Raw genomic sequence first — 13,930 nt, 5'->3', positions numbered from 1 at the left:
GGCACATGTTATTGAATACAATAAAATCTAAGAGATTGACCTGGCTACAAAAGGAGTGAATATACTAACACAATTAGCAGATGAGATATCACTTTAAATCATGAATTATGTTTGAGTGTTAATGTACACATTCATTCATTCTAATGTATAAGTTGAGTACTTGAGAGACTTCTTATACTGTAGATGTACTCTATACTTGGACATCTTTTCATCGTCTTTCAGTATGGGAATACGAAATAGGGGACCACAACCTTGTTTTTTCTTGAGTATCACATGAGAGCAGTATTGCTGCTTTCACGTTTAGGCTTTTTAAACCCGGTCTAGTCTCTTTCATATATTGTTTGTGTGTGCATCTTTTTTTCCTCACCTTTTCTGAGACCTCCCCCCATTCCTCTAACTGCAGATTGGAGTAGTGCCTGTAGTGTGTTAGTTCTTCCTGCTGACTTCTGGACTTGTGTTCTGCATAAGAAAGATGACCTCTTGGGATCACAGCTTGTCTGAGAGCTGGATTTTGCATCTGTTTCCTATGGGATGTGGGTAACATGATGTATGTGAATGCCTGCTATGACTTAGTGGAGGGAGTTAGGCCTGGAGAGTACTCTTTTAAATTTTTTAAATCTAAAGCCCATCTTTTAAATCTAAAGCTTGGTGCTGTCACCAGCTTTACTCCCCTCAAAAATGGATATAGTGTGCAGATAGTTACTCTCTGGATACTAACAGCAGCATATTTTCTGTAGTCTCCATTCCTACTAACCTGGGCTGGATGATTTCTTCTCTGGGGCAAAAACTGAAGGCTCTAGCTCCGAGGTCATTCTTCAAGGACCACTCCTGTTCTGAGGCATCTGAAAGGTTCTGCTCAGCCTGTTGTCAACGACTCTAGGAGTCTGCTTCATTAGCCCTGGCTTGCCCACCTGGATTAATGCCTTGGGAATCACACTAGCCCTTGCGGCCCTTGTAAAGGATCCAACCCTCTTTCTGGTTCTTAATACCCAGACAAAAAGATATGCAATACTTTGATTCAGCCACTTCATACCTAGGGTACTTTTTGCTCAGCTGGAGCACTCTTGGCACTGGAGCACATCTCCTTTTAATTTTATTTATTTAGCTGGTTTTTTTTCTTTATCTCTCTGTTTTGGGTTTTTTTTTCTTTGTTTGTTTGTTGTTTTGTTTTTTATTTTAAAGTGATGTCATTTATCCTTGGAAATATGAGCTTAGGTGGAGAACTTTCACACTGCTGCACCTTCCCCCGTGGACTGTAACTCCACAGGCAAGTAAGAGGTCACGCTCAGCTTCCTAAGAACCTAGATTATATAAAGGAGCAGTTCACATTTCTTCCTTAAGTGCTGAGATGCCTAGGATATTACTACTTACACAAGGGACTGCCTACTCTGCCTTTCTGATATTATGAGAGATTTACCCTTTCAGAGAAATTTCTTATGTTTATCTAGTGGATATGTCTGTTAGCACTGAGATTCTCACACCACCAACTATTCTATGGTCCTAAAAGTATGTGGTAGATTACTGTAAAAGATACCTATTTTGCTGTCAGGGAGTTTAATCTCCATTTGGAGATCTCCTTTACATCTATTATGCATAAATTAAACTGAGACTTTTTATATGCCAATAGAAGAGTCTACCAGGTTATTTCACTGTTTACACTCAACTGACATTAGAATGAGTCAAATGACCAGAAGATAATGAATTTTTTGTATCCCCCATGTTACATCTCTAAACACAATTTCTTTGTGTATAGTTTTTTAAAAAAACAGCTTCTGAAAGCAAATGCTAGTTTTTTGATCAACAGTCATCTTAGGTTAAGCATATGTTGGAGATCTGGAGCACAACAGAGTTAATTTTGAAAACGCAGGATTAAGACAACTATGCTCTTGTTGCATTACATTAAGTTTCTTATTTAGTCCAGACATCTACTTATGTAATATTGAGATACTACTCAGCTCAAGACTTACTCATAAGACACGAAAGAATGCTTTGCTTATTTGTTGAGATTTAGCTTGTATTTTAGATACCAATTTATACTTCAAAAAAAAAAAAAGTATTTCCTATTTCATGAATTATAGAATCATAGAATGGTTTGGGTTGGAAGGGACCTTTAAAGGTCATCTAGTCCAACCCCCCCTGCAATGACCAGGGACATCTTCAACTAGATCAGGTTATTCAGAGCCCCCGTCCAACCTGACCTTGAATGTTTCCAGAGATCTGGGGCATCTACCACCTCTCTGGGCAACCTGTTCCAGTATTTCACCACCCTCATTGTAAAAAATGTCTTCCTTATATCTACTCTGAATCTACCCTCTTTCGGTTTAAAACCATTACCCCGTGTCCTCTCGCTACAGGCCCTACTAAAAAGTCTGTCCTCATCTTTCTTATAAGCCCCCTTTAAGTATTGAAAGGCCGCAATAAGGTCTGCCCAGAGCCGCCTCTTCTCCAGGATGAACAATCCCAACTCTCTCAGCCTTTCCTCATAGGAGAGGTGTTCCATCCCTCTGATCATTTTTGTGGCCCTCCTCTGGACCCGCTCCAACAGGTCCATGTCTGTGTTGTACTGACTTGAAGTTGAAATGCTTTTGGAAGAGCTATTCAGCTTGCCTGAAAAGTGTGCAGGGAAACTTTAAAGCTCTTTAGGATAGGATTTCTGCTATAATTCTGCTGGAAGACTGGCATATTTCTGAAATGTATATGAAGCCAAACATATTCATTGTCTTCATATGTCTAAATAAAGAAAATGGAACTATGTTACAGTAATTTTAATTTTCATTCAGGCCCAGTTTGGAACTTTATCAGATTACTTTGAAGCTCTGCGCAAAGAAAGCAATTTGGGTGAAAAGAGCAGCAATTCATTTTTCCCTGTTTTAAGTGGAGACTTCTTCACCTATGCAGACAGAGATCATCATTACTGGAGTGGATATTTTACATCGCGACCCTTCTATAAACGACTGGATAGAGTCCTGGAATCCTACTTACGGTAAATACTGCCATCCAGTAAATTCAGAACATATATCTTGGCACATGGGAGAGTTGAATGTATAAGTACTCTAGATCTGTTGGACAGATGGAAAAGTGATTTTGAAATGCACAGTTGAAGTTTACTTACAATAAGGATAGCCTAAATGGCCCCCAAATGTAGTTCTTGTAACAAGGGCTAGTTGGTGTATCTGTTTTTTTAGTAAATTCACAGAAATACAACGGTATTTTTTCCATCCGAACAAATAAGTTGTTCTAAAATACTATTGAAGTGATCAGCAAGTACTGATTCCATGAAAAATAGCAGGTAGTATGCTTTTTATTTCTGTATTGGATTTGGGTAGCTGTCAGATCAATCTATTATTACGGCTATGCTGTCAACTCTTTTAGAGAAATACAAAGGTGCAAATTTTACAAGAGTTGTTAGAGGCAGTTGAGAAGTAGTCAGGAATATTGTGTGCCAAGTGATCTCAGATTGTAAGGTACTGCTCTGCTGAAAAGTGTTGCGTCGTCTTTAAAGAAAAAATTATTGCTGAATTTTGGTAATGGAGTATTTAAGTGGTTCTCCCTTGTAGCACCTGTAGATGACACACATTGTAAAATGATTTAACTGTATTTTAAGGCTCCAGAAAGAAATCTGGGACAAATGCATGTGATGTAAACCATGGACATTTCATCTATTGCCAAAACTTGGGAACTCTGTTTCCAAAAGATTATCCTTCCAAGGATCCTTAGTCAAAGGACACTTTTTGCCTTCTGGAAGGACCCTTTAAAATACACCTATTGTAGTGCTTCTGTATGCTGTTCAGACCTTCTTGTGCTAGAGAAGAACTTCTGCAATGCTGAGAAATCCTTCCTTAAGGATTTCTTACCATTTTTTTTTTGTGTGTGTGTGTTGTAATGGCTGCTGCAGTAGTGGAGGGAGCAAGAGAGGTGTGGAAAGTAGCATTTTGGGAGCATGGAAAGTAGCATTTTGGAGGCAGATACAAGTACCTTTCAGAAGAGAAACCTCTGTATCTAGCAGAATTTGTTTTCCTTCTTCCAAGGAATCAAGTCTTTACTCTGGTAAAGTGGAGGCTTCGCAAACTTGGGACACAGCTACTCTGTGATCTGTAGTATGTTTTTCTTGTAATGAAAGTAGCCTTTTCTAGCCTTCTCTCCACTCTAAGAATACAGAGTAAGAGACCTGAGGAAGTCAAGAAAATTAGTGAAGAAGAAATGTGTAAGGAGAAGTGAGATCAAGGGCCTGAGAATAGAAAGGTGTTAGGGAAGAGATAGTGTAATATAACTTTGAAGGCATTGCATTGACCAGTAAGGAGAAAAGTTTCACAAATGGGAAAGCAGGGAGGAAAGGAGCTGTCAGGACAGGACTGTCAGGAAGGAGAAGAAAAATAAGACCAAAGCTGACAGCAATGACAAAAAGCAAGGCTAGGATCCCTTTGGCAGAAGAATGTAAAAATCATATATTAAGGAGAAGTTATCAGAGGAGTGACTTCTGCAGTGTTTTAATCAGAACTTTGGAATGTTACGAGTGTTGTGCTTAACTTATGTACAAAACCAGGAATGTTAGAAGATTACAAAGAGGGCGTTTGTAAGGCTAACAGTAGTTAGGAAGTTTGACAACTATTCAGAAATAGTTTACAAATAGAGTATCAAGCATCACTAGGAATATGATTTTCTTAGAAGCATTTTATTTTTTACTTACTGTGTTGACGTTATAAATACTAATTAGCTCTGTTCTTATTAGCTTGTTTATCATAAGAATCTTTGATTTTCAGTGAAAACAGCCTTGTTTAATACTGCTATTGGAAAAGTCAAGATGTATAGAAAACAGGACAGATCATGTCCTTACCAAATTGAAATCCCTACTTAATGTTTTTTCATATTTTGCTTAAATTTCTTTCTGTTCGTTAAAATGCACCAAGGATTTAATTTTCTTTTAGCTTTATCATAGCCTGTTTTCTGAAAATTAAGTGTGTTTACTGTATTGTCATTTTTCTGTTTTTTGTATTACTTACAGTGCAGAAAACTTCATATGAATTGCTTTCAAGTTTATTTGTAGTATTTGCAACTTTACACTGTTAAAAGATGCCTTCATGTAAGAATTTCAATTACCTTTAACTTCTGAAAAAGGTGCTAGGCTTACAGGTAAAGAATCTCTGGAAGAAAACTAAACCTTCAGTCCTGGGAATTAAAAGAAAGCATGTTTCTAAAAATGTACCTGGGAAGTTTTTTTATCCTTCATTATCCTCTGTGAGTAACATGTAAGAACAAAATGTATAGATACGTTCTTGTCAGTTTGATATCAGGTGTTTTGGCTGGTGTTTTGCTTTCAGAGGCCTGGAGAATCTTCAAGGATAGCGTATTAGCTGTGAGAACAGCAGAATTAGGGGTTTTGTCTTTTATTTTTTTTTCTTTGAAGTCAGAGGAAATACATTATGATCAAATTTAATTAATAACATCCTCGCCCCAACCTTGTGATTGAATTTTCCATAGTTCTTTTTGAGCTAACTTATATCTATCTATCTAGTGTGCATATATATGTGTATGTATATATATTGGGGGGAATTAACCATGAACAGGAGACAAATGTGTGTGTGTGTGTGTATTCTTTACCAAGGATAAATGCTTTTAAGTTCCAGCAGTACCAGGATTAAGAAGTACTTCACTGCTACTTAATAGCCAGGAAACTGTTCAACCTCAGAACCTGCTATGATGGCTGGCCATTTAAGCAGGAAAAGAGTTGGTTGGTTGGGTTTGTCCTGTTTTTAACAAAGTTTTGGGTTTGTGCATTAACGAAAGTGTATAAAAGTTTAAGGATTTTGTAAAGGAGATTGACATCATTGCTGATTTGAGACATAATTATTTTTTTATCTAAAGTGAGAGTTGGATGGATTGAAGTAGTTCGAAGGGTGATGAAATCAGTGACCAGAAGTTTGTTTAATGTAATAATGGAAAGATGCAAAGAACAACAGCATAGGGGGGACAAGTTAGGAACGCATTCTGTGATTTCATTCTTTGCAGATGTAATCAGGGAAAAATTATGGTAAGTGTGCAAAAAAGATTGTTGAAGTAATTCAGAAGCAGGACAAGAGCTGCAGTGATACTTCTGACTATACAGATGGATAGAAAAGACCATATCTTGAGAGTTCAGAAACTCTTGGAAAAATTATTGTGGACGTAAGGGTAACCTAGTGTAGTCTTTGAGCAATCAGTGAAGCAAATATTGGTCCATTTGCAGTGTCCCATCAGGTAGAGATACAGTGACAAATTACAACAAAGTGGAAAATCTGTGGTAACTACTTTAGGTAATGTGCAGTAGTTTGAAATAGAGGTCAGAAAAACCAAGGCTTTCTACAGCTTTTACAGAAAGATATTAGAGAGAGGTAAATGCTTACTTATAAGTTGAAGTGTTCTCTAATATAGTGTTTCTTGAGGTTTCACTTATAATATTGAGACTTGAAAGGAAAATTCTGCATCTAAGAGACTGATGTACTGAATGGGTCTGTAAAACAGAATCAGTTATTTTTCTGAAAGGCAAAACTGTTCCAAGTATTTCTTATAGACAAAATGGATTTAAAGTGAAGTTCTCAAAGCAGTATGAACTGAAAATTTATTTACTATACAGCTTCATTTTAATGTTATTTCTTTTGGTTTTAATGTTGTTACCTTGTTTATAAATAATAGACTTCCCTATTTAAAAAAAAAAAAAAAATTGAGGTGGATTGTGGGGAGGGAAATCTAACCTGTATTTTGAGGACCAAAATTTTTTGTGTTCTCTACTTTATAGTTACAGTTGGGTCAGTGTTTAGTGGCTAAGCGAAATTTTTAAGAAAAGGTAAAACACTTTCAGACAGGGTTTATCCATTAGATGAATGTGCGTCTGATGCCTTTTTAACTACAATATACTTGTTTTCCTTTCAAGTTAAGCTGTAATAGAACAAAGTAGGAGGAATGCATAGATGTAGGAATTTGCACTAAGCAAAATAAAAATCACAGCCATTAAGCTTAAATGCACTAGTAATAAAAAAAAGGAATTACAACTTTTAACACTTTGATTTTGTGTGTAGCTTCTGAGCAGTTATCTTACCTGTAAGAGCAAAATCTCATTCTATTCCTCAAATATTGACGATATGAAAATGAATTGAGCTGTTATATGTACAGTGTACCTTTTTGTTTAGTTTGACACATGCTACTTGCAGTTTTTACATAATTATCACCTATGTGATGCATAAAGACAAAGAGACCAAACTGAATCCAAAGGTATTTTTCACGTTAACAGTTAATATCAATGCACAGTCTGAAAACCCAAGTTGAGAATGATTTTAAAATTTGTTGTTGTACCTAGTTTAAATTAGAACACATGCACTCACTGACAGCTTGGGTAAATGTAAAAGTTAATGTATTTTCCTTTTTTAAATTTTTTTTTATTTACATGCTTAGAGGTTAGTTTTACATTTGTTTCAAGAACATATGTTATTTTGCTTTCTTTGTTTTATAACATTAACCTGTATCTTCTTGGTTTCTTCAAACACTTGAGAAACCTTCGTTAAGCTCAAATAAAGTTTGAAAAGGAATCTGACACTTTTCAGACTTAGAAAAACAGAACTGTAACATTTCAGGAAAAGGAGATAGGAAAAAAAGTTAACAGATCTTTTCCCAGAATTTCTACGGGCATCTTTGTTAGTCAGATATTCATAATGACTGGCAATTGTAGGGGTTTTTCTTGTAAAATAAATCTAGACTCTCATAAAGCACGTTAGAACCTAATGGTAATATTTTAGTGCTAGGCTTTTGCATAAGAAGTAGGAGAGAAGGGCTCTGCCTTCTGTTCAGTCTAAAGGTTTTTGAATCCAGTGTTCTCACTGTTCAGGTGACTGTATAGTGAGCAGGTGCATGAACTACCTAAGTCTTTAGGAGAATTTAGTTTGCTTAAAGTACAAATGGCAGAATAGGTATTATATAGAGTGTACAGATGAATATATTTCTTTAAGATAATTTTATTTGTTTAGTAAGTTGCTTTTTGAAATGGGAATTTTATGTCTCCTGTAAGGCAGTCTGTCCTTACTGTATCATTTTAAGATCAGATCTGTATACCTCAAACATTTGTGAAAATGGTATGTTACTTTGTACCGTCATATTTTTATTTTAAAGCTCTATTTTCCATCACTGAAGCCTTGTAGGAAGCTTACAAGGTGTAAAACTAGTTGATGATGAAGTGCAGCAGTGATTTTTTTAACTGTTTGAAGCTAGAAACATGCTAAAAAGTACAAGATTAAGTTTTAAAGAACTCGTGGAACTAGGCATGAGGAAAGATGTAAAAATATCAGTTTATTCTTCAGGTAAAATGTGTGTTGCTTTTTGCTTTTTAAACCTGTATAAATATTCGATTCTTCTCTGCAATTCCAGGGCAGCTGAAATCCTCTACTCCTTGGCTTTGGTACAGTCCAGTAAATCTGAGAAGATGAGTGTATTTCCTTCAGTGAATAACTATAAATTGCTGACAGAAGCTAGGAGGAACCTTGGACTCTTTCAGCATCATGATGCTATTACAGGAACATCTAAAGATTGGGTAGTTGTGGATTATGGCACTAGGTAATTTATTATAAATATATAAACTTAAATCATAATTTCGCTTTGCTTTTTTAAAACAGAAGTATTTATTTCGGAGATACAGATTTGCTATGGCTAGCAGCGTACTCGGTACTGAAAGTGTAGTGGTGCTGTACAAGAGAAGTGGATTTGATTACCCATGCTCCTAATTTATGAAATATTTTTTAATCTTCTAAAATAAGAATTTGATGTCCAAACAAAATTTCTGAGGTTTCAAAAGAAGCTAGGTAGACATGATACCAAGAGTTCTTTAATAGCAGGGCTATTATTCTCTGCGGTAACTATTGTATAGGAGAAGATTTTTATCTGCCTGTGCTAAGCAGTGATCAAGAGACATGCTAGTTTAAGCATATATTCCTTGGCAACCCTCACACCCTCTGTAACCTACCTTTCTTCGATGTGGGAAATCTTTTTCGTGTTGCCAATCTTCTACTTAATTTGTCTGTTACTGTTTATTGCTGTTACATCTGGTGGGTAGTTGCTTTCTCAGTATTGACAAATTATTCTGCTACCTACTTTGTGGAACTTTTTTGAAGAAGAGTGTATGATATATATGTGTCGTGGTTTAACCCCAGCCGGCAGCTAAGCACCATGCAGCCGCTCGCTCACTGCCCCGCCACCCCTGGGATGGCGGAGAGAATCAGGAAAAAAAAACCTTGTGAGTTGAGATAAAGACAGTTTAATAGGACAGAAAGGAATGAAAAACAATGATAATGATAATAATAATATGACAATAGTAATACTAAAAGAATTAAACTATACAAAGCAAGTGGTGCACAATGCAATTGCTCACCACTCGTTGACCGATGCCCAGTTAGTTCCCGAGCTGCGATTCCCCCTCCCAGCCAGCTCCCCCAGTTTATATACTGGGCATGATGTCATATGGTATGGAATAGCTCTTTGGCCAGTTTGGGTCAGCTGTCCTGATGGTGTCCCCTCCCAGCTTCTTGTGCCCCTCCAGCCTTCTTGCTGGCTGGGCACGAGAAGCTGAAAAATCCTTGACTTAGTATAAACACTACTTAGCAACAACTAAAAACATCAGTGTGTTATCAACATTATTTTCCTACTAAATCCAAAACACAGCACTATACCAGCTACTAGGAAGAAAATTAACTCTATCCTAGCTGAAACCAGGACAATATGTAAGTATGTCTATGTATGTAGATATATGCTTTAATTATGCATTTGTTCAGAAAATTGTTACATATTGGAATGTTAAGTACTAGTAAATTTTATTGAGGTAGATGATAGTAGATGGTTGATGGTAGAGCATGTCCATTAAATAAGTTATTGTTTTAAATGCCTCTAAAATACTCTTCCTGGGTTTAAACTACTGCATTAATGACAAGTATTTTTAAATTCCATAACTTTTTAAATTTTTTTATCTATTAAAGTGTAGGTATAATCAAGGTATAAACATATGCAGTGCAGTTGGTTAGAGAGAGTAAAATAAAGGCTTTTTCACTTGACAAATAAAATTACACAGCTCTCTAAGAATTTGTAAATCCTGTGTTGATTGAAGCAATGGAAATAATGGTAATAATTTAAATTTTTGTGTTTCTGATTGTTTTTCTAATCCTGCTTAAAGGCAATCTTGATTTTGTGACCAACGTTTCAGGCTTGTCTCCGCTATAGATACTGGAAATCAAACATACAAAACACAAACTTTCCTAAGAGTAGCATTTTGAAAAAGTACTTGGTATTTTGAGGGTGTGCGTTTTGTAGCATAACAGTGGGGTGGAGATGTACCTCATTTTTAGTGTGCAGGGTAGGAATAGAATGAAATTCAGAATATTTCTGCGTTTTGCAGTTTGGTCACCCATTGCAACTAGCTGTTCTTAATTTCATGCTATATTGATATTAAAAATTACGTTTATTTTTCTGTAACTCATACTTTTGAGTTCTTTAATCTTTTTAAATTTTGATGTTATCACATTGAATAAAAGCAACTGAAAACTAACTAAGACTTTAAAATTTTTAACAGGCTTTTCCATTCAATAATGAACTTGAAGAAAGTGATAATTGACTCTGCTCATATTCTTATCCTAAAGGATAAAGCTGCTTATAATTATGAGACATCAACTCCATTCCTGAAGATGGTGAGCTATCTTTCTTGATTTTCTCCAGAAATGTGAATTCAAATGTGAATATTATTGAAAATATTTTCAATACAGTTTGAGTGGCCTGGGAGAAGTCAGAATGAAATTCCCTGCTAATACCTGCTCAAAAATCTGCTGCTTACCACTCTTCATATTAATTGAAGATATTGTAAAGTAAAAAGTGAAAACTTCAGCAGCTAATGCTGAAAAAACCCCAGACATCTAAAGTAAATGGGCTTATTTTGTTCCATTTCGTGAATCACTTAGTAAAACCAGGTGTTCTGATTTTCTTGTGGGCATAAATTTGTTGGTGCATGCATATGATAAGTGAATATATAACGGTATGCAGTTCTGTAATTTGACTTTGCTTATTACTTAACAAATGTAGGAAGAGGAAAATTTCCATCCTGAGCTAAGCCTAAGCTGAATTTGCAAGACCGGGTCTAGAAAAGACCTTGTGCTTTTTTTCTTAGCCGAAATTATTCGAATCAGGAATCTACCGATGATAAAGTCAGCAACAGATCCCCACATATCATTTTGAGTCCCATTTTACAGTCAAGAGCACCCTGAAGAAACACACTTGCTAATTTTGTTTCCTTTCAAAATTCTTAGTTTCTTCACTTTCTGAAGAAAAGCTCTCTGCTGTGATAGCTAGGTAGTCTTAGGAAGTCTACCTAAGTCCATACACCTGGAATAGAGAGGAAATGAGATGCTTTAATTTCTTTGTGCATAAACATAGCGGAATTAACACAGTCTTTATTATATAATTACCTCACACTTCTAACATAACTAACATGATGTATGTTCTGCTGGCTTAGATGTGCCAGGTGTCATACCTTGAATTACCCTTCCTGTCACATATATTTAAAAAAAAAAAAAAATTTAAAATAGTTCTTTATACGTTTTATGACTTAGATACTAATATATGTGTGCACGCTGTATGTGGGTGTGTGCTATGTAGGTGTGTGCCACAAATACATCATTTTTCTCCTGGTTGGAAAGGCTAACAAAATGAATGTGCACCTTCATAAAGTAAGAATATTTTGAAGTCATTCATGGAATGAAGTTTTCACTTCTGCTCTGAATTATGTTGGAGGATGTTGTGATGTTACGTTTTACTGAACTTTCACTGTTCTTTATGAGTCTGGATTAATATCACTGGATTGTAGCAGTACTAATTGCTGTTTAAACTGTATATTGCCTAGGAGCATACTAAGTCAAACCCACTATTACCACTGTGAAAGCAGAAATGAAAAAGAAAGTTCTTATTTCAAAGAATTTATTGTATCTATACAAAACAGAAAAAAAAAAGGTGATTACAGAAGTAGATTATGATTTATCTGTATGATATACAGTAACTGCAGCGTATCATAAACCTAATATTCCCACAGTACTTTGGTTACCGCAATAAAAGGTTTTTAATGTGGGATTTGTAGAATGCTAATGGCAGAACTTCAGGATATTTACAAAAAACCTTTTGCCAAACCTTCAGCAAGCAGAAAGTTCAAAGGCACTTGTTTCGAAATACCATTATGATATTTTGGTGGCTGATACAAGCTGACATCAAGAATTGCTCAGAGATGGGCATTCAGAATGAATGCTGAGAGTTGAGAAGGACAAATGATGAAGACTTTAAGATTGAAAATGGCTGTTGTCTTTGAGGGGTGAAGAAGGAAAAAACACATGGTCAAAGGAACAGAGTAAGAGACTGTAGCAGCATTCCAGTAGATAGTAGGTACAACCAGGGGAAAACTGCCCTACTTGAAGCCAGAAAAAAGGAAGTTGGAAATGAGACATGATGGAAGGATTCCAGAATGACACTGCTTGCGCTGTGTTTCTGCTATTCTTAATTATTAGTTACACACAAAAGCATCATGGTTTTCTCAGCTGATAACTGAATACTTTGTACGTCATGTGTAAGTTTTACAGACTCTACATTAGTAAACAAACAAAAGCTAGATTGCTTCGAAGATGATACGCTGAAAAATAGACGAAACTTAGAGATCCCTGAATGATCCAACGAACAGGATGAGATCCAACCTGTATGCAACCATTGCACCATTCCTGTGTATTAGTCTTATTTCTTTGAGTGCAGAAAGAAAACTTGCATGTAAATGGCAATAGTTGGATTTGAAAAACAGGATATTGAGAATGTTTTGGCGTATTCTGAGGAACTGGGAGCTTTGCACTTCAGTTGCAAAGTCTATAATTGTCACCATTATGTGAAACAGTAGGAATGTAACAGTACGTCAACAGCTTGGCTGTTCTCTTGTTTAAAGACTAACACAATAGTGACAGCAATGGCTTGTCACTACCTTTCTCACTGGAAGTAAGCCCTGGGTCATATTGTATTTAAGAAAGAGAGAAACTAGTGAAAAAAAGAATTCATCAATATTGTGAAACAATTCTTCAAGTAGTTTGTATCACATAAAAATCATACGCATACTCCAAATTATATTTTTTGAAAATTTTCTTTACGTACAATATAAGGTAATAACGAGATCTGACAGAAGACTAAACTGTAAATCCTTGTGATAAATATACAGGTGTGTAGGGTTTCAGAGAGTAAATTTATAGCAAGAGAAAGTTAATAAAAATGTGATAACTATTTGCAAAATTTGAAGGAAGTTGGCGATTGTGATGTCTTGTGTGCAAAAATGAAAACATGGGGGTGACAATTGGATAATGGTATCTAATAAGAGACATTTAATGAAAGCAAAGGTTTCTCAATGAATTGGTCCAAGTGAGCCTTTTTCTTTTGTCAATCTGAAGTACTTCGTTTATAAACTTCTGTTGTTCATCGTCCTGTGTAACATGCAAAATAGGCTTCTCTTTATGGTATGGCTAACATGGTTTTGTACTTCATAAAGTTCACGTAATAGACAAAGCTTATATATTATACGTTTAAGTGTATTCAAAAGCAAATTCAAAGATGTTCTCTTGTAGGATGATGTTCAGTCTTCCCAAGATTCTTTGCCACGCAAGACAGTTATAAAGCTGACATCGCAACCAAGGTAAATAATTTACGTATTACTTAGTGTCTGAGATTCTTTTAGCAATGTGTGTGTTTTGACTACCTAGTAGGTTTTTATGCCATTTCATTTTTTTTTAACTTTCACTCAAAATAAAAGTAAAATTAAAAAAAAAAATTAAAAAAAATTAAAAAAGGTAAAAAGGTACTCTCGCATATTATGCTAATACTATTACATCTAGTTGAAAGAGGACACAGCACTTTA

The 13,930-nt window shown here is 35.6% G+C and overlaps 1 protein-coding gene across 2 annotated transcripts in view; it reads left to right on the top strand.

Moving 5' to 3' along the window:
* MAN2A1 (mannosidase alpha class 2A member 1) overlaps positions 1-13,930 on the top strand; it is a 127,075-nt gene that overhangs the window by 49,813 nt on the left and 63,332 nt on the right. For both annotated transcript variants that reach the window (XM_050912619.1, XM_050912617.1), the window contains exons 9-12: positions 2,781-2,983; positions 8,392-8,577; positions 10,580-10,694; positions 13,641-13,708. In XM_050912619.1, the coding sequence (XP_050768576.1) occupies positions 2,781-2,983; positions 8,392-8,577; positions 10,580-10,694; positions 13,641-13,708 (572 nt within the window). The remainder of the gene's footprint in view (positions 1-2,780; positions 2,984-8,391; positions 8,578-10,579; positions 10,695-13,640; positions 13,709-13,930) is intronic.

This window comes from Gymnogyps californianus, chromosome Z, assembly GCF_018139145.2.
Source record: "Gymnogyps californianus isolate 813 chromosome Z, ASM1813914v2, whole genome shotgun sequence".
NCBI lineage: Eukaryota > Metazoa > Chordata > Aves > Accipitriformes > Cathartidae > Gymnogyps > Gymnogyps californianus.
The sequence above is the reverse complement of the archived record's forward strand: the minus strand, read 5'-3'. Positions and strand labels throughout refer to the sequence as shown.